The sequence below is a fragment of the Microchirus variegatus genome (assembly GCF_963457635.1).
Source record: "Microchirus variegatus genome assembly, chromosome: 10".
In the NCBI taxonomy this organism is placed as follows: Eukaryota; Metazoa; Chordata; class Actinopteri; order Pleuronectiformes; family Soleidae; genus Microchirus; species Microchirus variegatus.
The window spans coordinates 12063936-12089043 of record NC_139811.1 but is presented as its reverse complement, the minus strand read 5'-3'; the positions used below and the strand labels follow the sequence as shown (position 1 = coordinate 12089043).

At 40.2% G+C, this 25108-nt stretch overlaps 2 protein-coding genes across 3 annotated transcripts; one reads left to right on the top strand and one right to left on the bottom strand.

Moving 5' to 3' along the window:
- The first annotated feature begins 396 nt into the window (after window positions 1-396).
- Window positions 397-5059, top strand: tufm (Tu translation elongation factor, mitochondrial). Its single transcript, XM_083895977.1, has 10 exons — window positions 397-440; window positions 1479-1525; window positions 1620-1758; window positions 2041-2207; window positions 2326-2595; window positions 3072-3204; window positions 3320-3424; window positions 4159-4310; window positions 4553-4672; window positions 4862-5059. Exons 1-10 carry the CDS (start codon window positions 404-406, stop codon window positions 5030-5032), a joined length of 1341 nt encoding a protein of 446 aa, XP_083752103.1. The 5' UTR covers window positions 397-403; the 3' UTR covers window positions 5033-5059.
- Window positions 5060-7503: 2444 nt separating this feature from the next.
- kcnj12b (potassium inwardly rectifying channel subfamily J member 12b) lies at window positions 7504-17309 on the bottom strand. 2 transcript variants are annotated; one of them, XM_083896055.1, is made up of 3 exons: window positions 16875-17309; window positions 11410-12762; window positions 7504-11348 (listed from the first exon to the last, which is right to left on the bottom strand). In XM_083896055.1, exon 2 carries the CDS (start codon window positions 12635-12637, stop codon window positions 11411-11413), a length of 1227 nt encoding a protein of 408 aa, XP_083752181.1. In that variant the 5' UTR covers window positions 12638-12762; window positions 16875-17309; the 3' UTR covers window positions 7504-11348; window position 11410. The 2 variants fall into 2 exon arrangements, with proteins under 2 accessions (XP_083752181.1, XP_083752182.1); XM_083896056.1 differs by having other exon boundaries at window positions 11435-12762.
- Between the last annotated feature and the right edge of the window lie 7799 nt (window positions 17310-25108).

Here is a 25108-nt window from a genome sequence, read left to right as displayed (position 1 = left end):
ACTACCGTCAGTAGACTCTTGGAAGAACAGTGTCCAATATCAGAACATATGTACCAAGATGAGAATGAATGCGACATTTCAAATGATATATCATGCCATACATTAGTATGACATTGACAATATAACAGTTTACATTTCATATTAACAATTAACATCTTAACATTTATGTTATCAACACTGTTAAAATTGTGTAAAGGAGAAAAGCTTAAACATGAACATGTATTAAATAGAGCTAGTTTTTTAACCATAGCCATAATATTGGTCATAATATACTCGTTTTTGTGTTTTTTTTACTTTGATTTTACGTGTACACACAACACACACGCACACACCTCTCTGACTATGTACTAGTTGCGAAGTATCTTGATGTTTCTGTCGTCTTTGGTTCCTCCAGCAATCGAACATGGCGGCGCTTATGGGAGTCCGTGCGTGCTTGTCCGGTAAAATTGTTAAAATCTTTGTCATTGCCCGACAATGTTATCGTTTGTGACCGTCTGTTGACTCATCAATCACCGGGTAGTTGTTCGCGCAGTGGAGTAGTGTGGTAGCTCCCGTGTATGTGAACAGAACAAGATGATGCAGTCTCTTCCGATGGCAGAGCAAGGTCACGTTTCCAACGAGCGTTAGCTAATGATACATCCCATTGGGTGTGATGCTCGATTATTGAATTCACCCGAGTTCTGTAGGATGGACAGATAACGTATGCTTCTATTCTGTTGTTCAGCGCTAGCTGTTTGGAGTGGAGAATGACACGGTCAGGTCTGGACATCAAGAGGATGTGCTAGCTTCTTGTTAGCGCTGCAGAGCTGCATTCAGCTGCTGCGTAGTTTAATAATATCATTCAAAAGTCTCACATAAGTCCTTTTTATTGATGGGCACTGGTTAGTGCAGCTGTAGAATCTCATACGTTTTGAAGTAAATGACCACAAATTCCACAATGCTTATTGGTGCGTGCATGTGGGGAAAAGTGATGTGAAAATGTGTTTTTTTTTTTTACCTCAAAAATGTATCTGATGTACCCCAATAGTGGCGTGCACAGGGGGGTGAAACACTCTAGGGTGGTAGAATCACGAGGAAGTGCCATTGGTATGCAAAAATACAAATAAAAAAATGTATTGTTTCTAAAAGAGTCCTTGCAACTTGGTTTCCTATCCCAAAACTAATGCCATTGTGAAGTTCCCAACTGTCCCTACATGAGAGTGTATGGCAGTGAAATTCAGTCCCTAGGCCCTGGGCTGTCTCTGGCCCCAGGTTGCACTTTGTACATGCCTGCTGGGGGTGCCATCCCCACCGGTGCCCCTGTGATTCCCCCCCTGCCCTTCCAAATATCTCTGCACGCCACTGTATACCAGTGTTTATTTGATTTATTGTGGCTTTCTGGTTTCTTAGTTTGTGTAGTTGCAATACAAATAATACAAAACGCTTAAATCTGTGTAAGGAAAATAAAAGCTTATCATATTTGAATCCGTTCCTTTCAGCCCTTCAGCTCTCGTCGCCAAGTCTCCTGCACAGCTCTTTGCGACTGGTGAGTGTGGACTCTCATAACAGCAGCATGCACGCTGCTTAATCCCGATTTGTCCCAGCAGTCTTAATTCCTGTGTGTCTCTCTGTCTTTGTAGAGTGCTGTCCCTTTGAGTCATCGGACCTTTGCTACAGTGGTTAAGAAGACGTTCTCCCGAGACAAGCCACATGTGAATGTCGGAACAATTGGCCACGTAGATCACGGCAAGACCACACTGACGGCAGCCATTACAAAAGGTACAATCACTGATGTCCAAGTTTTTATTCTTCCACTGGCCAAAATCCATCACATTTAATATTTAGCATGAAGCAGTTCCACTGTGTGTGTGTGCATTTTAGTGTCAACTGTTTGAGATCAATCTGCAGAAAAGAGAAAATGACAAAGGAAATGTGCTAATAAAGTTCTACTGCATTTTTAAATTTAAGTGGAATAATGCAAAGGTGCTCAGTCATCAAACTAAAGGATTGAAACAGCCTTGTCAGAAATATGAGCTGAGTGATGTGATCTCCCTTCCTCAGTGCTCTCTGATGCAGGAGGGGCTAATTACAAGAAGTATGAAGACATTGATAATGCCCCTGAAGAGAAGGCCAGAGGAATCACCATTAACGCCTCTCATGTGGAATATTCCACGGCCAACAGACATTATGCTCACACAGACTGTCCTGGCCATGCAGACTACGTCAAGGTGAGCGACCTCTTTTTCCCTGACGGCTCCGACACAACCCGGAAAACACTCAATATCATGCAGTTCATCAGTTGTCATTTCAAGCTTTCATGATATAAGGGCTGCTGTCTTCGTTCAGAATATGATTACAGGCACAGCGCAGATGGACGGCTGCATCCTGGTGGTGGCGGGCACAGATGGACAGATGCCGCAGACGCGCGAGCACCTCCTGCTGGCCAGGCAGATCGGCGTCGAGCATGTGGTGGTTTTCATCAACAAGGCCGACGTCGTGGAGGACAAGGAGATGCTGGAGCTGGTGGAGATTGAGATCCGCGAGCTGCTCACAGAGTTTGGATATGATGGCGAGAATACGCCTGTCGTAATAGGCTCCGCCCTCTGTGCCTTGGAGGTAAGTGGAAGCAATGTTCTTATAGAATTCATAAGATACTGTGCTGATGATTGTAACAACCATTTTACTGCTCTAACAGAGAGGTTTGACCTCTTAGCTGCTGTTAATGAAAGCTTTTGTGTTAAAGTCTCCATAACAAACATTTTAGTGCTTTAATCACATATTTTGTTAGCTTTGTTTACATACTGTGTCATAGCTGTAAAGGCCCATTTATACTAATTTATAAGAGACTACTTTGCATTCATTTTGTCTGTGATTGTGTAGAGGTATGTAGTGACAGGTATAAATGGGTCTTAATGCTCATTCAGTGTTGTTGGCTTCTCTAAACACAAATTAATACGTTTATAAAACCCGTCCTTGATGCGACATAAACATGTGGTTGCAAATAACACTCTGAGAGCTATGACTTGATTATAATGACCTCAAGCAACGTGATGAGACTGAATTCTCTTTTTTCTTTCTCTGCTCCGCCTCAGAACAGAGAGCCCGAACTGGGTGTGAACGCAGTGATGAAACTTCTTGAGATTGTGGATTCTTACGTTCCTTTGCCCAAGAGAGAGCTGGACAAACCTTTCCTTCTGCCCATCGAAGGGGTTTTTTCCATCCCAGGTAGAGCAGAGATGAGATCTCACATTGATGTGTGGGGATAAACCTAACGTGTGTTACAGTGTAGTACAAGTTCTACTGAGCCAGTCGATGGTGAATAATGAATTGTGTCCCTCAGGCAGGGGCACGGTGGTGAGTGGCACTTTGGAGAGAGGCGTCATCAAGAAAGGAGACGAGTGCGAGTTTGTGGGTCACAATCGCTGTTTGAAGTCTGTGGTCACAGGTGAGTGAAAGAAAAACATAGCGACATAAAACATGAAGGAAACGTGAACAGATGGGTGGCAAATGACAATAAAAATGAAAAAATGCTCAATAAGTCAAGTACATTGTGCAGTTCAGTGATGTTTAGTCTAATAGTTATACATATGATCTATAATGCCCTATTATCTGTATGTATATATATTTATATATATATACTAGTGCTGGGTGCGTGAATGCGATATCGGTTGTTTACGTGACTCCAGATTGTTAAAATGAGTCTCTAAAGTAACGCTTCTTTAAAAACAGAGACACACATAAGCAGCACACATAAGCAGTACACTGGTACACTGGTTATTTGTAGCGCTGCTGTTTTCCTTTAATAAACAGACAGCTCCAGTTCAACTGTAGGCGTGCTAACGGAGCCAATGCCGCTAACGGAGCTAATGCAGCTAACGGAGCTAACTGGTAAACGGTGCCTGGACTCCAGTGTCCCGGCACGTAAACATGACGTAATGCGGGTCTTTTTCCGGTCAGTCGTCATGGAAACACGCCATGCCTTAATGTGCGTTAACCTGGTTCCCAGCACTAATATATACATATACATACATACATACATATATATCCACTCTTTTTTTTAGAAATACACGTTTTGTGCCTGATATACATTTATTATATTGCAATGTTTTTAGCGTCCGTCTATAGACTCTATGACTCTGACCTTGTTATCTGTCTTGTTATCTGTCCTGTTGGCCTCAGCTATCGAGATGTTCCACAAGTCTCTGGACCGGGCAGAGGGAGGAGATAACCTGGGCGCTCTGGTCCGAGGCCTGAAGAGAGAGGATGTGAGAAGGGGGATGGTGATGTGCAAACCAGGATCCATCATGCCTCACCAGAAAGTCCAAGCTCAGGTGGAAAGAGTGCAAAGTCGTTAATATGATTAATTAATCTCTCGTTTTAGGTTTACTTGTGGTATTTCTGCAGAGTGGACAAATCTAAATGACTCGTTCTTAATCTGGATTTGTGTCACTTTTGTAGTATAAAAAATATATTAAAAAAAGTACTAAAGTAGTAAGGTTTTAATTCAGTCTGGTCTATAACGATGAAATAACAGGAACTCTGACTCTGTCTGTTTTTGCTTCTTTGATAACAGGTCTATATTCTGAGTAAGGAGGAGGGAGGAAGACACAAACCCATTCTCACCAACTACATGCCCATCATGTACTCACTGACCTGGGACATGACCTGCCGAATCTCACTACCCCCCGGCAAGGTGTGTGTGTGTGTGTAGTCCATGTGTTACTTTTATACATTTATGTACTTTTCTGAACTTCACGATATTGACGTCCAATATGTAAAAAGCAGAAATGATTGCCATGTTCGATGACATGGTGCATGCATATAATAGTTTATATTAATTCTCTAGAATGACGAGAGATAAAAAGTCACTTCTCTGTTTCAGGACATGGTGATGCCAGGAGAAGACACGCCTTTGAACCTGACGCTGCGCCAGCCCATGGTTTTAGAGCAAGGACAGCGGTTCACTCTGAGAGATGGAAAACAAACGATTGGCACCGGTCTGGTCACAGAAATCCAGAAGTACACAGATGAAGACCAGTGCAACTGGGGCTGAAAGAGAATCTGCATGGAGCGCTGGAGAGGGGGGGAGGACTATAGAGTGGAGGGGGTTGGGGGGGCAATGAATTCAGAAATATACAAAAACATCAACTCATGCTAAAAAATAGAGTACTCGAATGATCGCGCATCGCTGTCAGTTCCACTCAACCAAAATCCGTTGCGTCGTTGTGACCAGACTGTCAAAATTCAATGTCATTTATGTAATAAAATGTATTTAATAATAGAAAAATGTCTCTCTGTTTTGTGGAATTTTTTAATATACCTGCCATTGGTGAGCTGCGTGACCCTGTTTTTTGCCACAAGAGGGCACCAAAGAGAAGCAGCCCATGGTCTTTTATCTACTGATTGTCAGCTAGGACTTAAACATAATTTGAGTTGTGTATTGTGTATTTGTCCTTAGGAGAGGTAAAAAGAAAAGGTAAGTTTTAGTGAAGATACATTGTGGTATCAAAATGATAGTCATGGTCATAAAAAGCAGAATTTAATTTGTGGTCAAATGGTTTTAACAAATTCTGTTTATATAAGTTGTATTAAAAAGATCCAAGTCTAAATGTATGCAAGGGCTGTTGATAACTTTTTTTCCCTATTATATTACCACTACAGAAAAGTGTCTTATTGGTGAGTAAAGCACAACTAATGTTCCTGTATGTCAATTAAAACACACATGTTTATGCATTTTGCTAATAATTGTATTTGCTTTGTTGTCTTTTTCTTTTAAGATTTGAAATTATGGACAAAAGCCATCCTTCCATCCATCTTCTACCGCTTTATCGTGCCAATCCCAGCTGACATCAGGTGAAAAAGGTAGGTGTGGACACGTCTAAAACAACATTATTACATATATTTTGCATCACATATAAAACAATATTTAATCACATTTTTTGTCTGTTTCCTTGATCGTGTCATGGCATCAGGTCAGGCCGACAGGAAGCTGCTCCCGTTGCTCTGTAGTTTGCTGTCGTGCCTCCTGTAATCCAATCAGCCTGTTGCTGTAATCAAATCCTAGACATCTGCAGGAGTCAGGACTGGAGCAGTCAGATCTGCGACTGAGTGACGAGCTCAGCTGGACGGTGAGACTTTCTACATGCCAAATAACTCACAGACATAAAACAGACACTGGTGTGCGCGCACTGGTGACCATTGACCAGCATTCACGACTTCCAACCTGTGGGTCGTGTATACACATCGTGACCTTCCACGAGTCTTTTGTTTAAAATCAGGAAAACATACAGCATATGTGCCAGTGGAAGTGTGTCTGCTTTAGAGCCGCAGTGGATAATTATCACATCACCAGAAAAACATTATATACATACTTGTAAGAGAAAAACTCATTATTTGGCCTTCTTTAATGAGAGACTTACATTCCTGAGCATAAACCTAGCAACTCAGTAAAGACCTGCTCATTTTCTGGTATAGAACAGTACCACCAGAGGAAGCTCGTGTACCACTGGTCGTATACGTACCACAGTTTGAGCACCATGTATCTACAGTATATAGGTCTAAAATAATATCTGGAGAAAAGCGTGGCACAGCTGTTGCATCACGTTACTTTTTTTTTTTCCACCCTCCGCCTCCTTCAAGCAGCTGTGGGAAAGTGGCAAAGAATAGCGCTGCTGCAATTAAAGCCAAATTTGCCTTTCAACAGCCCACTCTGCATGCTGGAAAGACTGACCCTCCGCGGCTTCTCATCCTCCAACACTGGAGAGTGGGCGAGAAACATCCCAGTTTACTCTCAGCTCTGAGAGAGACGCGGCACTGTTAAAGTGAGAAAGTTTACTGTCGGATATAAATACCTGAAAGAAAATCAAGAAAGGGGAGCTGAAACAGTCATCATCAGTTTGATGATTTACAGCTACTGTGACCTACTGTAAAAATGGATGCCGTGGAGGGTCTCATTATATTCTCTTACATGTCACTGTGATGGATTTGCTGTTGTCACAATAACAGATTAACATTCGGTTCTTTAGCCGACAGGAAACAATGATGATTGACTCAAATGTATGGATTTTTACTTTTTCTATTAGTAGAATTAGGAAGAAGGGCAAAAACAGTGTTACCCAACACTTTTACCCTATGTAAATTCAATTTCACTCGTCACATTATTCACCATATATACACTCAGTTCTTAGCTCGGTTCCCGTGGTGCTCTCTCTGCTCACGTGTTTCTGATTTCTTTTCCAGTGATGAAGGTTGCAGGGCAGTGAAATCAACTGGGATTGCCAAGTCTTGTGTGTGTGTGTGTGCGTGTGTACTGTACATTTGCAAAGATGTGTTTGTATGGTTGCATAATAGTGAAAGAAAACACCTCTGACCCCAACCAGATAGAGCACCACAACATCCACGCCATGTATTACAGTCCATTCCTCCCTCACTTTACCTTCTCGCTGCACTTATAGACTATACAGTTAGTGTGTGGCCGTCATGAAGGAAAAAGGGGAAACGGTTGACGTTGTGAGAAGTGTTTTATTGTGGTAGCTGACAGACAGACTGCTTTACTTTACCTGTCAGGTCATAAACTGTTGTCTCACACAACAAATTGGAGGAGGAGAAAAGAGTAAAGTGCAACTTAGAGTCACGATTGCTTTAAATGCCTTTAGTGGAAGACGACGACGACAACGACGGCAAAGAGGTGAAAGTCAGTCGAATCGGTAGATTCAAGCAAAGACAGTGTTTCCAGTTTACATACAGCTTTGCCCAGAAAAGGGATGACGTCAACACAGATTAGATTTTCTTTTTTCTTTTTTACATTGATCTACATTGTGTGTTTATTCCCACACACACGGTCAAAGGTCAAATGTACAAATAACAGTCCTTCGCTATACTCTCGCACATGCACAGGAAGTCCTTGGTCCTGCGCTCGTTGCAAACTGCCGCTTGTTTTCTGGAACAAGCCTATTCTGATGTTTTCAGCACAAGTCAGCAAGATATATATATAAATACAAACGTGAAGTTTGCTGAAAAGGCAGACCAGTGTAAAACTTAACCCACATAAGTGTGAAGCTTTTACTTTGAAATATTGTATGTGGAGGGAAACTGGGTCAAAGTCTGACCTAATAACCTAATTACTTTACGTCCTATTAATAATATCTATAATGACATTATCAATACATTAAACTTGCATTTACTGCATGCTTAATTATTTATTTTTTTAGATATATTTTGGTCAAAGAAAGGAGACCTATTTACATTCAAGAGTCATGTGTTTAAATCAACTTTTAAATGCTTGAAGGGATGTGTTATAAAGTGTGTTGTGTATTTGCATCTGGATGACCTGTAATCTAACTTTAGGACCTCCAAAAGTAATTTTCAGTAAAAAAAAATAAAAAAATTCTTCTTCCTGCACTTTTATACCTTTTATACTGCACTTTTATAATGGGTAACTCTTCATATTCAGAAAACACATACTCACCATTAACTAGGTGCTTACTAACATAAATAAGTAGCATACTAGCCCTTTATTAGTAAATATAAAACACCTTATTCTACCTCTATTATGACATTAATTAAGATTTTTCCTAAATAAGGTGTTAATATGTGCTTAATATTTATTAATAAAGGACTAGTATGCTACTTATATGCATGTTAGTAAGCACCTAGTTAATAGTGAATATGTGTTCCTTAATATAAAGTGTTACTATAAAATAAAATGTATAGAATATATAGAAAATCAATGAAATCTTCCTGTTTCCTCTAAGTCTATGTTTTTTTTTTGTATCAGTCCCTACTTTCAGGTCTTCTTCAGTACAGCATGATGCCCATTTTGTGAATTTTGGCCCCATCCATTCATCTTCTGCCGCTTTATCATCCACATGAGGGTCGCGATGGGCGCTGGTGCCGATCCCAGCGGACATGGGGCGAAAGGCGGGGTAAGCAAACAACAAACAACCATCCTCTCTCACACTCACACTCACACGGTCAATTCAGAGTGTCCAATTTGTCTTAATCCCCTAATCTGCATGTGTTTGGACTGTGGGAGGAAACTGGAGAACCCGGAGAAAACCCACACACACACACGGAGAGAACATGAAAACACCATGCAGAAACACCCTTGTCCTGACCTAGAGAAAAACAGATGATAAAGCACAGCACATATGAATCGACACCAGTGTGATTGACAGCTGGTATTCAAGAATCTGGCTGCAGTTGACAGTTGGGGGGCTTCAAAATTCTTATGATTCTTATGGGTGACGTTAAGACTGCTTGTTGCACCCTATTCAGAAATAGATTTAAAAAGGGGGAAAAGGCCTTGTAGGTGAAATACAGTCCACAGTTGTTGTTGTTGTTGTTTTTTTTGTTCTGTTTGAAACACATTATATCTGCAAAGAACTGAGCTACGTTTCAAATGACCACATGGTAATCACTGTGTTGTAAGACTATGATGTAACACGTGGGACAATGAGCAGCAGGACTGTTAAGATTTGGATTTCACCAAATGGTATTTTGTGGACGTTGATGTCAACAGCAAGTTATGTGGAGAATGGGTTTGTAAGCTCTTAACACAAGCTGCAAACATGAGCGTCGTAGACTTACTGGATTTACCTTCGGTCGTAAATTATGCTGCCTTCAAATGGGGCTGTGTTTGCATGTTTACAAGAGAAGAGTCCGTATGAAATCGCTCTGTTGCAGCAATCACAACCTCTCCATAATGTTCTACGATCTTAGAAATAAAAGTGCTAAGTAGAACCATATAAGGTTCATCGGCTAGGCCTCATGGGAGAACCCTTTTTAGCTCCAATAGAACCATTTTGGAGGGTTCCACCAAGAACCCTTTTAAAACCCTTTATTCAGGGAAGGGGTTTTAAAGGGTTCTCTGGATCAAAATTGTTCTTAATGGAACCATTAGTGTTATCAAGAACCCTTGAAAAACCCTTTCTTCGGGAAAGGGTTTTTCAGAAGTAAATGGTTGCAAGTAGAACCTCAGAAGGACCCTTTTGGAACCCTTATTTCTAAGAGTGTAGGAGTTTATTTTCCATTGCATAGTTAATATATGGCAAATATATTCATATAGCGTTTTTCTTTGTAACTTCATATCAGAGAGAAGTAAATATATTACAGACTTTCTCATAGTGTTACGGTTGCAAAACAAACTCATCAAGGTTGACCCGCACCATGTCAGTTTTTAAAACCGGAAATACACAGATGGACGATACCGGCTGTGAATCACTTCATTGTCCATTTTGTATGATTTGCATCATCATGTTCTACTGAAGAAGAGTGACTGAAATCATTGTCCATCAGGGAATTGACATGAGCATTTCAATTGTTATCGCTGAATATTAGAAATCAAGTGAGAAGTCTTCTAATTTCCCCACAGTCTTCTCTTCAAACGAGGGGTTTTGAAGTCGCCTCCCCTGTAGCTTAACTGCTCCTTCTGTCCTACAACTCAAACCAGAAGACTTCATCCTTTTTCATATGCAGTCTATGTTCGTGGTCGCTCGCCTTTGCGGCATGAGACGCCAGCAGCAATTTGGCAACTCTGCTGTTGCCAAGCAGCAGCGAAGCACTCTCACACACTAATCACTTGGACGCAAACAGTGTTCCAGTGTTCTCCATAGCAAAAGACTGTTTTGCTGAGCTAGGATGACTTAATGTGAATCCTTATCGTGAAAGAAGTCTTGTTTCCTCAGGTTAAAAGTGCAAAATTCACACCTTTTTGTGAATTAAGAAGAGTCTAACGGGCAAATTTCATTTCCTGTGTTCTGTAATGTAAAGTATAGTTTTCCCTGTGAGTAACGGAAAATAACTAACTTTTCATGCGTCTCCAAAGTTACATGTAGTCTCCAGTCTGTTGTACACTAAACTATCAAAGTTTATCAAAGTCTAAATGACAAAGAATGAAACAGACTTATTTAGAGTCTTCCTGTTCACATTGTAAGTTACATCATTAAGATCAGATCCACTCTTCTGTGCAACTACGCATCTATCAGACGAGTTTGTATTCCCAGGATTTGTGTCAGTTTCACTCCACATGCGTGATATTCTACATATGCCTGTGAACTTCACCTACAAAAAGCTCGACCAAAATTGTCAAACGTTTCTCAAAAATAGTCTATTATAAAACTATGCTATTGTCATGCACTTTATTTTCCTACAGGATTTGCAAATTGACACGTGGCTGCTTTGTTTGCGTTCGATAAAGCTCGATAGCCGCCTCGGGGAAAGCAGAACGCCCCGTCATCTCATCCAGTGAGAAATGTGATGAGTTTGAGTTTTGTCGTGCTGGTCCTCCACCTGCAGCATCTTCTTCTGCGGTGTCCTCGCGTCAGTCATGTGACAGGTCATAGGGCTCCTCACAAGACGACCGCATTGCTCTGCGTTCAAAAACAAGCAAAGGTTACATCCGGGCTTCTCTATCAGAGGACATTTGCTCACCTCAAGGAGAAGTCTGTGCATTCACCAGCATCGACGAGTCTTCCTCTTTGCCGTCTTCTTCCTCCTCGTCCCTGCTGATGAAGGCCAGCTCGTTCTCGTAGCAGAAGGAGTTGGCACCAGATGTTGGGAATTTTCTCTCCTCCATTTCTCTCGCGCTGCACCTCGGCGTGGACGGTACCTCAAATATCTTGTGAAAGTAGGCATAATCTATCCTGTAGCGGCTCTTCTCCTCGAAGACGATGGGCTCAAAGCGGTGGCCCCACAAAATCTCGGAGGACAGGTAGGAGGTGCGCGCCTGTGTCGTCATGGCTGTGGCCTCCACCATCCCTTCAAGTATAATTACGATCTCAAAGTCAGATAATTCCAGATCTTGCTTGCTGATGCCAAACAGTGGACTTTCTTCATCAATCTCATGTATGATAGTGATGGGTGCAACCAGGAAAAGGCGGTCTATGCCTTTGTCGTAGCCCACGTTCATGTCAATCTGGTCCAGAGGGATGTACTCGCCCTCCTCCGTGATACGGGGTTTGACCAGTTGGGCGCGCACATGAGCTTCCACGATGTGGCTCTTCCTTAGATTTGCGACCCGGAACATGAGGCACAGCTTGCCGTCACGTAGCGCGATGACGGCGTTGTGGCTGAACAGCAGAGTCTGAGCGCGCTTTTTGGGCCTCGCCATCTTGGCCATGATGGCGCCAATCATGAAGGCGTCGATGATGCAGCCCATGATGGACTGAAAGACCACCATGAACACAGCAGCGGGGCACTCCTCCGTCACACAGCGCGCGCCATAGCCGATAGTCGTCTGGGTCTCGATGGAGAACAGGAAGGCCGCCACGAACGTGTTGACCTGCAAGACACAAGGAACAAAACTGTCGTCCTCGCTGCGACGCTCCATGTCACCGTGTAGAAGGCCGATGACCCAGAACGCCAATCCGAATGTTAACCAGGACACCACGAACACCAGGCTGAACAGCAGGAACATGTATCGCCAGCGTATGTCCACACACGTCGTGAAAATGTCTGACATGTACCGCTGCGACTTCCCCCCCATGTTTGAGAAATGGACATTGCACTGTCCGGTCTTGCTGACAAACCGGCCGTGGTATTTACGTCTCGTGTGAATCTTGCCATTGCCAAAGCTGCCCACAGCCGGCATGTTACTTAGCCTCAGGCCTTCTTCCTCAGAGGACACAACGCTTTGCTGGTGGGCCCTTCCCACACTCATGCCTCAGGGGCCACAGCCACGTGGCTTCACACTTTCAGCCCGGCTCATAAACTGACCCCGCTCGCAGAAAACGCCGTCCAACACAGGTTTGGTGTCTTCAGAGATGAGGCGCAACGGCCCGTTTCCTGTCAAGACAACAATGGTAAAATATTAATATCTATCATCTGTCCACATGATAGCACATTCTCAGAGACTGAGAATGACTCAGTTTTGTTTTTCCAGCTTTACTTAAAGGTGACATATGTAAAAAAATGGTTACTACACTCAAAATACTGAGGTCTTTCAGGTTTTGTTTTCTCCGCCATTGTAGCTCAGACGTAGCTGGCAACCCGTGGTAGCTCGGCAGCTGAGACTCTACTGACTGTAAGGATTGGTAGACGGCAGTAGGTGGCGCCACATGCCAAAACATGATTTCAAAACAAAAACATGATTTTTTTTTTCTGCCAATATTTTGGCTGTACTGTACAGTATGTTACATGAACATTATTCCTGAGTCTCTGTGACATATTAGGAGGATTTTATGGCCTGTTGCTTTAGATTTATTACATAATGCACCTTTAAATAGGTATCAATGGCAACTAAATTGTCAGAAATGTGATGCACACGTTTGCTCCTGTCATGATTTGTATTGTGAAATGTGTTGTAATCTGTGAACAGTGGGTTTCCATATGAGAAGTTTGGGAAACGCTGCTACAGTGTACATAATCGCTGAGAGGAAAATAAATAGACTATCATAACTATAATCATTTTTAATGTTTTTGAACATCTTACCCATAGCAATCAGATTTAGAATCGTTTTACTTTGCATAATAGTGAATTTGACCTCTGCATTTCACCACGTGCAGTGAGCAGCACTGATCTGAGCCTGGGGAGCAATGGTGGTTGGGTACTTTCCTCAGGGGGTTACAAGCCCAATTCCCTTCCACTTGACCATAGTTTAGCAGCGTGAAACTACGTCTGGACTAAATAAAAGTCCTTATTGTTCAAGGTGCAAGGTTCCTTTATCAGTCGTGAATGCTGAGTCAGCATATCTGTTTTCTTAATTACTATATCATCATCATCATCATCATCTTCTTCTTCTGTCATTCTTTGGTCGCTGGTTCCTTCCTACAGTACATTTCTCAGCTAATTTCAACAAGTCATACATGTTTGTTTTTATTCTCCTGCTTCTCAACTTCTCACACACACGCATATTAATTGTCTTCATTATGAACATTTCGACACCAAAAAGCAAGCTAAATTAGTTTGTTAGGTCCTGACAGCCTGCAGCTTTCAATGATGAATAAGGAACTTAATTAAAACAGAAATAACTTGATTACAAATGTATGATTCCTGGAGTTAATGTAGTTACAAAAATTAGCAGTGTTCACTTGTCCAATCTAATGATTATTTATACTCGTGCGTCTGCTGATTGTGTTGCTCCTCATGAAAATATATATATATATTTTTAATCTCACTTCATTGTTAATTAGACGTAATATGTCCTGTTAATCCAGCCTGATCTCAAGGAGATCATGTAACATGGGTCAATATCCTCCAGCCAAACACACTGGGCCCATTAGCTTTCCATAATGCTGGTTATTTGTAGTAATCCTCATTAACTAGCAATAAAAATAAGATTATATAGTCATAATATTAGCTCCCTATTACTAGATTATCACCTTATGCTGTAAAGTAACGTGTGATTTTCCATCTTCGCTCCATTTCTCCCTTTGGGAAAACTCTGGTGTATAAAGAGTTTTTTTTTCTCTCTCTCTCTGATCAACAGGGTACAGAAATAGCCAGCTAATCCAATGCCCTGCCATTTTGACGTATCCCCTGTTTCCTCCAGCTGGCACAACTATCACAGTCAGTGTAGAGTAGTGTGATGAGGCTGGGTGATTCCGCTCTGATTCTGAATTAGATAATGATACGGAAAATGGAGCATAGAGTTGGTTATCTTTGAAGAAACAACCTCGGCGTAATAATCAATAACATCCTCTCCATGAGTGGAAATACTGTTTGGAAAAAGACGAGACTTTATCCTGTTTGTCCCGACGTCACGGCACATCACGGCTATTATTTCTCTCTTTTATTATTATTTTCTCTGTGTTTGTTCTTAGACTAGATAATAAAACCTGTAGTTTTTTTTGCAGATGATAGCAATAATCTTTATTCTATGTTTAATGCTAAGTGTTTATTTGTACCTATTCACTGTATTATCCACTACCTTTGTATAATTGCATTTATTGTGTTCAGAATATTTTATTCTATTCTAAAGCCTGACCAGAGACAAAGACTGCAAATTAGCTGAAGCTAGACGTCTTATATGCATCGCATTTTCCCATTTTCTGTGGCAATGTTGTATGTATCGTCCCTGTTAAATAAACATTAAAATACATTTTAAAATATGTCGCATTTGGGAATTATGGGTTTCTAAGTCCCATGGCGTTTTTCTCTTTTTAACGATTAATCTTACACTTGAGGAATGAACAACGTTTGAACAATTTATCTTGCATAATCTTAAAGGCGACATATGTAAGAATGTGGCCAAAAACGGTTACTACACTCAAATTCAAAATACCGAGGTCTTGTATTTTGAATTTAACTTCCATTGTAGCTCAGACGTAACTGGCAACCCGTGGTTGCTCTGAAGCTGAGACTCTATTGACTGCAATGATTGGTAGACGGCGGTAGGTGGCGCCTCATGCCGAAACATGATTTCAAAACATAAACATTATTTGCTGTCTGCAAAAGTTTTTTTTTTTCTGCGAATATTTTGGCTGTACTGTTGTTGTTGGTGAGTTCAGTTTGTTATATGAACATTATTCCTGAGTCTCTGTGACATATTAGGAGGATTTTAACGCAAGTTGCTTTAGATTTATTACATAATACACCTTTAGATTTTATGGCATGTTTTACTTAAAAACACAAATGTCAACCTCACAGTGACAAAAAGTCAAGCAGTCTTCATATCTGCTCGTTCTGATGGACGAGACTTTTCACTACATGACGAGAATGTCAAATTTGTGCACTAGCAATCTGACATCGTCATGCATAGAGTGTTATGTTATGTTTTTTCTTCCTTTTGTGGCATTAAATTAATAATTGTGTCCTTTATGATCCATTCTATGAAGATATTTGAAATGAGGCATTATTTCTGTTCCCCTTTGGAATTATGCTTAATTTTCTGCAAACCTGTTTTGCAATTACACAGTTGAGGTTCAGCCAGCTGCTCCGAGTCTGGCTGCAGTTCGCTCTGATTGAACTAAAATCAGTTCTGGTCGTTAAATAGTGCAGACTCTAAGGAACCTATGGGGAAACACTGGACCTGCGTCCATACGTCATAAAATTATGTTGTTCAGCAACTGGCTATAAGTGGATCAGCGGTAAGGTGTTTAATTTTATACTGTAGATCACTGTTGGTTTTTTTATATAGAGACCCACTTTTAAAAGATGCCAAATCATTGTGACCTAATTCATGATATAAATTGTGGTAAGACCACATTTCTTTTTTACATCTTTTACATTATATTAGATCTGTCACATCTGACTGTCTGGGAACATTTGTGGCTCGTGAGTCTCTGGGGAAAAACTGATAATCGGATCATTGATATGGAAACTCATTCTGATACGGCATCACAAAGATTTTCATTGTTTAATTTTTTTGGGGGGGGAAATAGCAGTTAAAAAGGAGAGGACAGTTAGAAAGGTACAGCTGGAAAACCACTAGGGTTCATCAGAAACCTTGTAATGGGGTCAGAAAAGGCAGCTGTGCAGCAGGTCCCCCCCACCCCCCCGATACTCCATATCTATGTATAGACAGACATTAATACTGTGAATATACAGCAGATAATCCAGCAGTAGAGGATTAATGTAATAAACACTTTCAGTGAAGATTTGAGACTTGCATGTAAAGAAATTCAAGTAAACATTTGTTTTGTTTTTAGTCCTTCAGCTGTACAGCAGAGTACAGACAATAATGGTCACAGATTTTGTTCCTGTGATTGTTTGTTTTTTTCCAAAAGTAGCTGCTGTTTTCTCAATCCTCTGGTTGCTAGGAAGCAGGAACGTAAAATATCCAAGATTAGATCATAATAATATCTAATATTCTGTGTTCAGTTGCCGTCTGGGCTGTGATCTTAAACACCAGAGCAGAGATAAGCCTGTTCCTCTGGTGTCGTTTATCACTGTTGTTTATCACTCAATCTATGGAAGGTGTCGACATGGCGACGCGAGGCGTTCTCTATCATCTTACCTTGTGTGCAGGTGTTTCTAGTCGATGTTGACGTCCAGCTTTGCTTTTCTTCCAGATCTCCCAAGTCTTTTAGCCAAACTGCTGCATGTTTCTCTTCCTCGAGTTCTTCTCTTCTGTTACGGGTAGAACCACCTTGTCCTCCTGAGGCACGACAGCAGAAGGCTACAGGGAACCTTCATGTCGGTGTCCCTTTCTCTACTCACGGAGGAGAACATTAGAATGTCTTCTATTGCTGTTCTTCAAAAATGTTGATATCCAGGTATCCAGATTCTATCAAAAGTAGAACATTTCTTTACTAAAGCGCTGAAGTAATAACTCTGACCCTTGAATGGGACTTCTCGGGTCCAATTTGTTGAAAAAGTCAGTGCCTTGCAGCTGATTTCGGAGTCATGGAAGCCTCTCTGCGTTCATGTCTCACACTCTTGGTAAATCTGCTATCTGATCTCATTCTGCTGCAGATCCCACTCCGTATCCCACATCAAGTGAACTATTGCTCACTGCTCAGCGCTCGTCCTCCCCCTCCCTTTCACAGTGTCACTGTAGATGCTTGGCATTTGGAAATTACGTGCTCTTCCCTTACCAAGTGTTGCACCAACACTGATCAACAATGCTCAGAGTTGAAAGAGGTAACAGATTTTTTTTATTTATTTATCCTCAGGACTGATGTGCACTGGGATGGACCAGGAAATAAACACATTCGCTGAACAGATTTTCCATTTCAACACTTTTCACTTATCTACCTACACGGGAAGAGGTGTTACAAGTAATTCACACTTGTGTACTCTGTTATGTTGTCTCTATTTTTGTCATTTACACTGAACAGATCACTGAGTGGGTGTTGTGCTCTCCATTTTGGCCAGCATGGAAAGCAAATTTGACTGAACATTTTTATTTCAAAGAATTTAAAGTGTTGAATGAAAATAAATAATCAAGGTCTCACCATAGTCTGAAGGATCTGGACACGATGAGTGTCTGTACTAAATCTCATGGCAGTTCATGCAACAGTTTGTAATTCTTCTGTGAGCTTTGGTTTTGTTGTGTGTCCTGGTGTCCTCAAACAACTTAAATGGAGGCCACCACAGAGAGTGTGACGCTGCAATATGATGAAGGAAGTCAGTCCGAGCATCAGCTTTCATATTATTATATGACTAAGATTTTATCTTTGTGATAGTTAGTGCTGTTGGATCTGTGGATGTACTAGTTTTTAGTACATAGTTTTTATTTCTTGTTTTAAATAAATCCAAACGCATTGTGCGTGAACATGAACTTTAAATATTATTTAAAGTTCATTAAGGTCACAATAGATGACCCAGATTTTTCTTAAGATCTTAAGCTTAAATATTGCTGGATGTATCTTGAAATAATAAACATTATTGATACGGCACATTTCAAACCTTTATATGGAATCTAAGGAAAAACCAGATCGGAAACCCAAATGTGGCCCAAATGATCCTCTTGTGTGGGACAGACTGTAGCTGCCATGAGTCAGAAATGCTCAACATTAATGAATCTTTAAAAAAAAAGCCTCATTGCACCTCTCAAAAACATCTCAACCAAGGGAGAGGAAAATTAATGGTTTGCAGTGGAGATTTGTTAAAATACAAGCGGAAGCTGAAGACAGATGTGGATAGTGTTGATAATTTTCTCCTGAAGGGAAACAATGGAGCTTTCACTAAGGTTAGCATGTGTGTGTGTCATTATGTAACTGTTACTGTAATACCAGGTCTTAAAGTCAGGGCACAGAGGACCAGAGGGGGTTGTGAAGTGTGCTTTCAGGTCAGAAAGAGCCCAGAGTCCAACCAGTACGTTGTCCTGTGAGTTATTTAAAGGCCGCCTCACTGTAGCGGCACAGCGACGACCAGGCTCAGCCACACCACAGGGTTTGATCACCTTTCAGATTGTCAGCACACACACACACACACACACACACACACACACACACACACACACACACACACACACACACACACACACACACACACACACACACACACACACACACACACACACACACACTCGTCTCATTTCATTTCAAGTGTTATGTCATGTTGAGGAGCACAGGATGTTTACTCGAAGCTCAGCGAGACTAGACATGAGCTTGAGTGGCACTGGATCAGGAGCATGGCAGGTGTAACTGTTTGTTTCCTTCACTGTTAGCAGCAGTGCTGCCACTCACACCGCTCACTGTGTCTGGGATATAAAAGTACATACTTTTACAGTGTTTCCAAGTAAGAAATGTTTTGATTCAGTTGGACTTCAAGGGGTCTCAAAATCAAATGAGTATCTACACTCTTTAGAAATAAAAGTGCTAAGTAGAACCATTTAAGGTTCTTCGGCTTGTCCTCATAGGAGAACCCTTTTTGGCTCCAGGTAGAACCTGGAACCCTTTTGGAGCATTCCACCAAGAACCCTTTTAAAACCCTTTATTCAGGAAAGGTGTTTTAAAGGTTCTTAATGGAACCATTAGTGTTACCAAGAACCTGAAACAAATGGTTCCATGAAGGACCCTTTTGGAACTCTTATTTCTAAAAGTGTAGTTTGGTCAGTAAAGGGGGCCATTCAAGTGGAAAAAGGTCAAACCTTTTGGGAAAAAAATAACAATATTTATTATATGTATGATGATATTCCATATAGTTTCAAAATAAAAGTTTTTGTTTTGATATTGAATGATAAATAGTTCACAATATAAATGCATTTATGACGCAAAATGAATCTATTAATACAAAAAACACACAGCAATAACTCATTGTAACTTGATATTAAGTGATGGGCCACGTGTTTGAGACCTCTGGTCTGATTACTATTTCAGTTCCAGTGGTTGCATCCCACATTAATTACACTTAATTTTTCGGTCACATCCCTGAAAAACACTATTTCTACCAATAATCGTAATAATGATAATGATAATGATAATATCCCAGGTTAGGCATTATACGAACTAAAAATGATAAAGGAAGACACGCTAAAGTTATAGATACAGAAGACTTTTTTTTTTTTTTTTTTTTTTTTTAAGTAAGCTATAATGCAACCACCCTGCTCCAGTTAGCTCAAATGCTCCAGAGGAGACTCATTAACATCATCTTTCATGATAATAAAGTGCTCTCAGCACACACACACACACACAGGCCATGTTCGCTCTGTGCAAAGTCCCTCAGTGTCAGACGTGTACTAAAAAAAATATGAATGAACACTTTCTGCTGTTCTCATGAAAATGGGAGCATATGTATATATTCAAATACTGAGATTTCTTACTGTGACAGGGATATTAGAATAAAATCATCATGGTGGTCTGATCCTTGTGAAAAGTCTGTGTGTGCCTTCCACTGACTGACTGACTGACTGACTGACTGACTGACTGACAGACAACAGAGACCATCCCTTTTCCAATCATGTCAGCAAACATGCTTCACATACCACAAAAAGATTTAGTTCTTCTTCATTTGCAGAGTAAGCTTCCATTTCAAAACATGAAACACACACTCTCTCTCTCTGGCTAGATTGTACGTTATGCTGCCGTGGAAACGCAGTGAGACGACGGCCCCCCGTAAAGCAAAGTCGGTTTATTCTAAGGCTACAAAAACAAGTATATACTTGTACACAGAGGTGGAAAAATTACTCTAGTAAAAGAACCACTATTTTGATACAATTTTACTCAATTACAAGTAAAAAAGAAAGAAAGCTTGTCATGGAACTACTGACAAAACAAGTTGCACGTGGGTCACATGTCACATGTGAACCTGATTTTGTTACAGTGTGAACCAGACTAACTCTGAGCTGCTGTCACGGGTCACGGTGATTCGAGAACACAAACAGAGAGCAGGCGTAATTGGTAAAGCAGCCTGAGCAGCTCCTGTCCTTGGCCTGTAATTGATCTCTGCATGACTAAATGGGCCACTTATTTTTGCAGTCTGAGCAGGTGCACCTCTGGTGTGCTGGTGTTTTCACACCAGCCACTGATCAGTCATCGTGACTGGGTGTGTTAGTGGGGCAGCTCGACTTGGAGCAAACCCTGCAGGTGCACATATAAACACACACACACACCGTGCATCATGCATACAAAGTACTCCAGGGAAAAGAAGAAAAAATATTAATAAAAAAGAAATTGTAAGCCACAAGAGAACAACTTGTCAATTAACATTTCGGTAACACTTTACAATAAGGGTACAAAACCTGTAGTACACCCATGTGCTTATGTTTCTATTTTGTTAATCCAGTTAATTCAGGTAATTGTTTTGTAAATGATGTAATGGAGTTTTGTTTTGTTTTCTGTAACTTCCTCTTTTGTTATATTGAGCATTTATTAATTGATATATTTGTTGATTAAGCCTGTGACCTGCCCGTTCTCATAGGCTCTAGGTTTTCTTTCTTTTCTGTGCAACCCCACTAATTTGTTGTTCCCCTCCCTTTTCAGTTGCTGTAGGCCAGTGGTGGCGGTGCTGGTGACCTGGTGGTGACATCCTCCCGTCTTGTCTTGCTGTGTTGCCGGGTGTTGGTTTTCTTCACTGAGAGAGAGTATCTGACACGTGTCTGTGCCCAGTGATTTTGTTGTTTTCCTTTGGTGGATCCCTCCCCTGCACGAGCCTTCATCCATCCACTTTGGCCTCAGCCCTGATTATTGATTTATTAATTTTTATTTTTTTTGTTTGTATGAATGAGTTTTATTAATATTTTCGAACCAATTAATATTTTAAGCTCCCATCAAGTGGTCCTATAGCACATATATGTGAGTTATGGAGGTCTACTTACATACATTAACTTGTTTTTATGGTCAAAAACCTCCTAATTCTGGAAACGAGCAGACAGAAATCTCTCCTCACTGAAGCTCTCGTCAAACCAAAAAAACACCAAAAAAAACAGCGTTAATTGGAACTTCCAGTTTAGGTCCGCTTTAATAAAAGGTGTATTTTAACTTGGAACCCTCTGAGTAACCACAAACCTGTGTGCATTAATTGATGTACTTCCCTGGGTGAAATTCCCAGGGTGGTGTTGTCGAGCTTTCCCTTATTTTGGTAATATTAGTTCCCTACCTTCTAGCCACATACTGTATTACTTGACATTAGTAACCTGACCATTACTGAATGCTTTTTGGACCCTTATTGTAAATTATAAACATGTATCACTTGGGTAACACATTAGAAATACTTGTGATTTCTTCAACTACATTTCTACATCTACTATTACTACATAATAGTGGTTAGGTAATGCTTATTTACCACTGTTATGCGTTTCCTAAGGGATACATGTTTATACATTACGATAAGGGTCCAAAAAGCATTCCGTCATGGTTAACTATGGTTAATTAAAGCTTATGAGGCACTTATTAAGGGTTAGGTGAGATTACTAATGTTAACCAATGCCTTGCATAAGGTCAGATGAGGGCTACCTGATGACATACACAGCGCAGCATTAGTAAATGATTAATTAAGACCTAAATTAATTGTTTATTAATGCTCGTCCAGGTAACATGCACACCATATAGCGAATGATTAGTAGATGCATTGGTTAGCTGTTACTTAATGCTTATTCACTCCAAATAAACACCATTAGTGAATGATTACTAGAGACATTATTAACGGCTTACTAATATATTGACTGTTGAGTAATCCATACATAATGATAACTAATTACAGTGTTAAACTTTTATTAATGCTTAATTTATTAACTGTTTTTGAGCAGTAATCATGAACTGTTTATTAATGCATTAACTAATATGTTACCCAATGCTAAGTAATACATAATAATGATTGTTAATATATTATTAACAGAAAATGAATGCTTAATGTACTAATTACTGTTAATTAATGGACCCTTATTATAACGTGTTACTGACCTTCATTTATTTTAATGTTAGTGAACCTTGTAGATAAAGATACAACTGTATGGACTTTGCCTGATTTGCCTGATATATACATATGTTTGAAATATCTTAAAACAGCCAGAAAACCTCAACACTGCAGGCCTGTGTCTGTGATAAATTATCGTTAGTAGGCTTCGCTCTCCCTCTCTCCCTCCATGAGTATTGGGTCGTGTCACATGAGCGAATTCTCACACTCGGTTTTCACAGGAAAGGAAATACGAGTGTTTGATTTTAATGAGGTGCCATATTCCTCTTTAAGAATGTGACACAGCAACATGGGAGTTCATCCATGAGGACACTGGGAGCCTTTATTTATAATTTACACAGAAATTATTAGGCTTTCAGGGTGATCTGAGGGGAGCCCGTGCCGCCTCGCAGTGACGTCGCGCACATTACTTGATGCTTTTTATTTATAAAAGACAATGTTATTTCATAAGAAAGAATGATTAGGTCTTGTTTGCTAAAATAAATCTCTCTCTTCATCTAGTGCTACAATTATGTTACACTAGAGCACAAAGAGTACAAACACGGTGAGAATGTTGATATAGAAAAGTTAATGTTTCATGTCTCCCTCTTGTGGAATTCTGATGCTCTCTCTCTCACACACACACACATTGCATTGACTTGCATTTCCTGGAGACTTACTGGCCTAACCTTAACCGAACCTTGACCTCACCTTAACTTTAAAACATGTCTTTGTCTAAAAATGTAGTCATTTAAGTTGTTACAAGTGTGACAAGTCCTCATAAAGTGACTGTGGAAACAGATTTAGGTCCCCACAACATAAGGAATACCAGGTTAACGTCCACACACACATTACTTCTGTTAGAGTAGCTGTACTCGAACAACAAAGTAATATAAATAAATGTTGCTCACAATGTAACAATATGCATATTACAGTATGTAACCACAAATGTTACACACGGACACAGTAAAATGAAAAACACCTCCTGTGAATTTCTCTCTTCTTCTTCTTCTTCTTCTTCATCATCAGATCAACGACTCAAAGAGCTCCATTCTTTCTTGCGCTGAAAGTCCATCTTTCAAACTCTGCAAGTCAAACACACATAAAGAAAATCAGAGACAAAGGTGAGTTTTTTTATCCTTCCTATAAATCCCATATTGTTAATATTCCCGTGTGCTATATTTAATTTGTCATAATGTTTGAATGGGCACTTTTACCTTTGACCTCCCTCCTCTCTTCTTACATGTGAGTGATAATTGTTCAGTTTTCTTCAGAAAAGCAGCCTCACTTGTGTTTGCCATGGAATCCTCTGAGGAAACAGAGAGTGGAACACAGATGATAATACAGTTTGGATTCCCAAATTGTCCCACTGCTTCTTTAGTGTAGATCTTTCATTTCACACCTGACTTGTGTGACTGTTTGTGATCTGAATTCTCACTTATATTATTATTATCACACTTTTCTAGTGTTTACACACAGAGTGATAAAGTGTCTCACTGAGGCTCTGTCCTGATGCGTCTCTGCCGGGAGACCAAGTGGCAAACTTGACATTGTCGTTGTGATTGTTGACGTGATGATGATGATGCAGCTCATCCTGGTTGTGCGTGCAGAGAGCCTTCAGCTTGTTCTGGGCATATAATTTGTCCTGTTACATACAACACAGTGACATACAATCACAGAGTTACTCTTACTGTGTAAATAATGTATATTTATCAGGCTAATCGTTTGTTTATACATTTACGGAAAAAAATATCTCTGTTTACAATACAATCGAAATCTTTATCCCTTAGTATCCCTATAGTGTCCCATGTTAATTTGCAGTGGGAATAATACACAACTCCTTATAAGGACATCCTGGTGGTGTGTGTTTATAGGTCACATATTCAGGCTTTAAAATATGTCGGTTTTTATTGTCGTCTTATGTGTTGTTGATTCATTTTTATATTGCGTTTTTCAGCAGTGATATAAAGCAGCAAGTATTGTGCAGAAGTCACAAAATGACACCGTTTTTCTTTTGTTTTTGTTCATAAAAAACGAGCCAAGAGAACTTTGAACTGTGACATATTTACAAATTTCACAAATTCAATCCGATTTTAAATAATTTGAGTACTTTTTATTTTTATTCTTCCCATCAGATTGTCTAGGTTGTGCTGAAAAAAGGATATAAGACACTCTATATTGCACATTCTTATAGCCTCTGTATATACTGGACATTTTAAAATAGTAATGGAAAAGCATGCTCTGTGTTCTAAGGTTTAAGTGTCATTAGAAAACATAGAGATGATGTTGTGCAACCCTCAGTGCATATCAAAAAGAAAAAAAATCAGTAGGAAGAACAAAACAAATGTAGGAATATAAAAAAAGTTGGCAACAAAAATGTCAATACCTTTCGAGCGAGCTTCAGCTCTTCCG

Excerpts from the sequence above, each read along its gene's own strand:
- kcnj12b (XM_083896055.1), bottom strand. The coding sequence starts at position 12,637 with ATGAGTGTGGGAAGGGCCCACCAGCAAAGCGTTGTGTCCTCTGAGGAA.
- tufm (XM_083895977.1), top strand. The coding sequence starts at position 404 with ATGGCGGCGCTTATGGGAGTCCGTGCGTGCTTGTCCG. Across the intron at positions 1,526-1,619 it reads TGCACAGCTCTTTGCGACTG|AGTGCTGTCCCTTTGAGTCA; the intron begins GTGAGTGTGGAC and ends CTGTCTTTGTAG. Across the intron at positions 2,208-2,325 it reads GCCATGCAGACTACGTCAAG|AATATGATTACAGGCACAGC; the intron begins GTGAGCGACCTC and ends GTCTTCGTTCAG.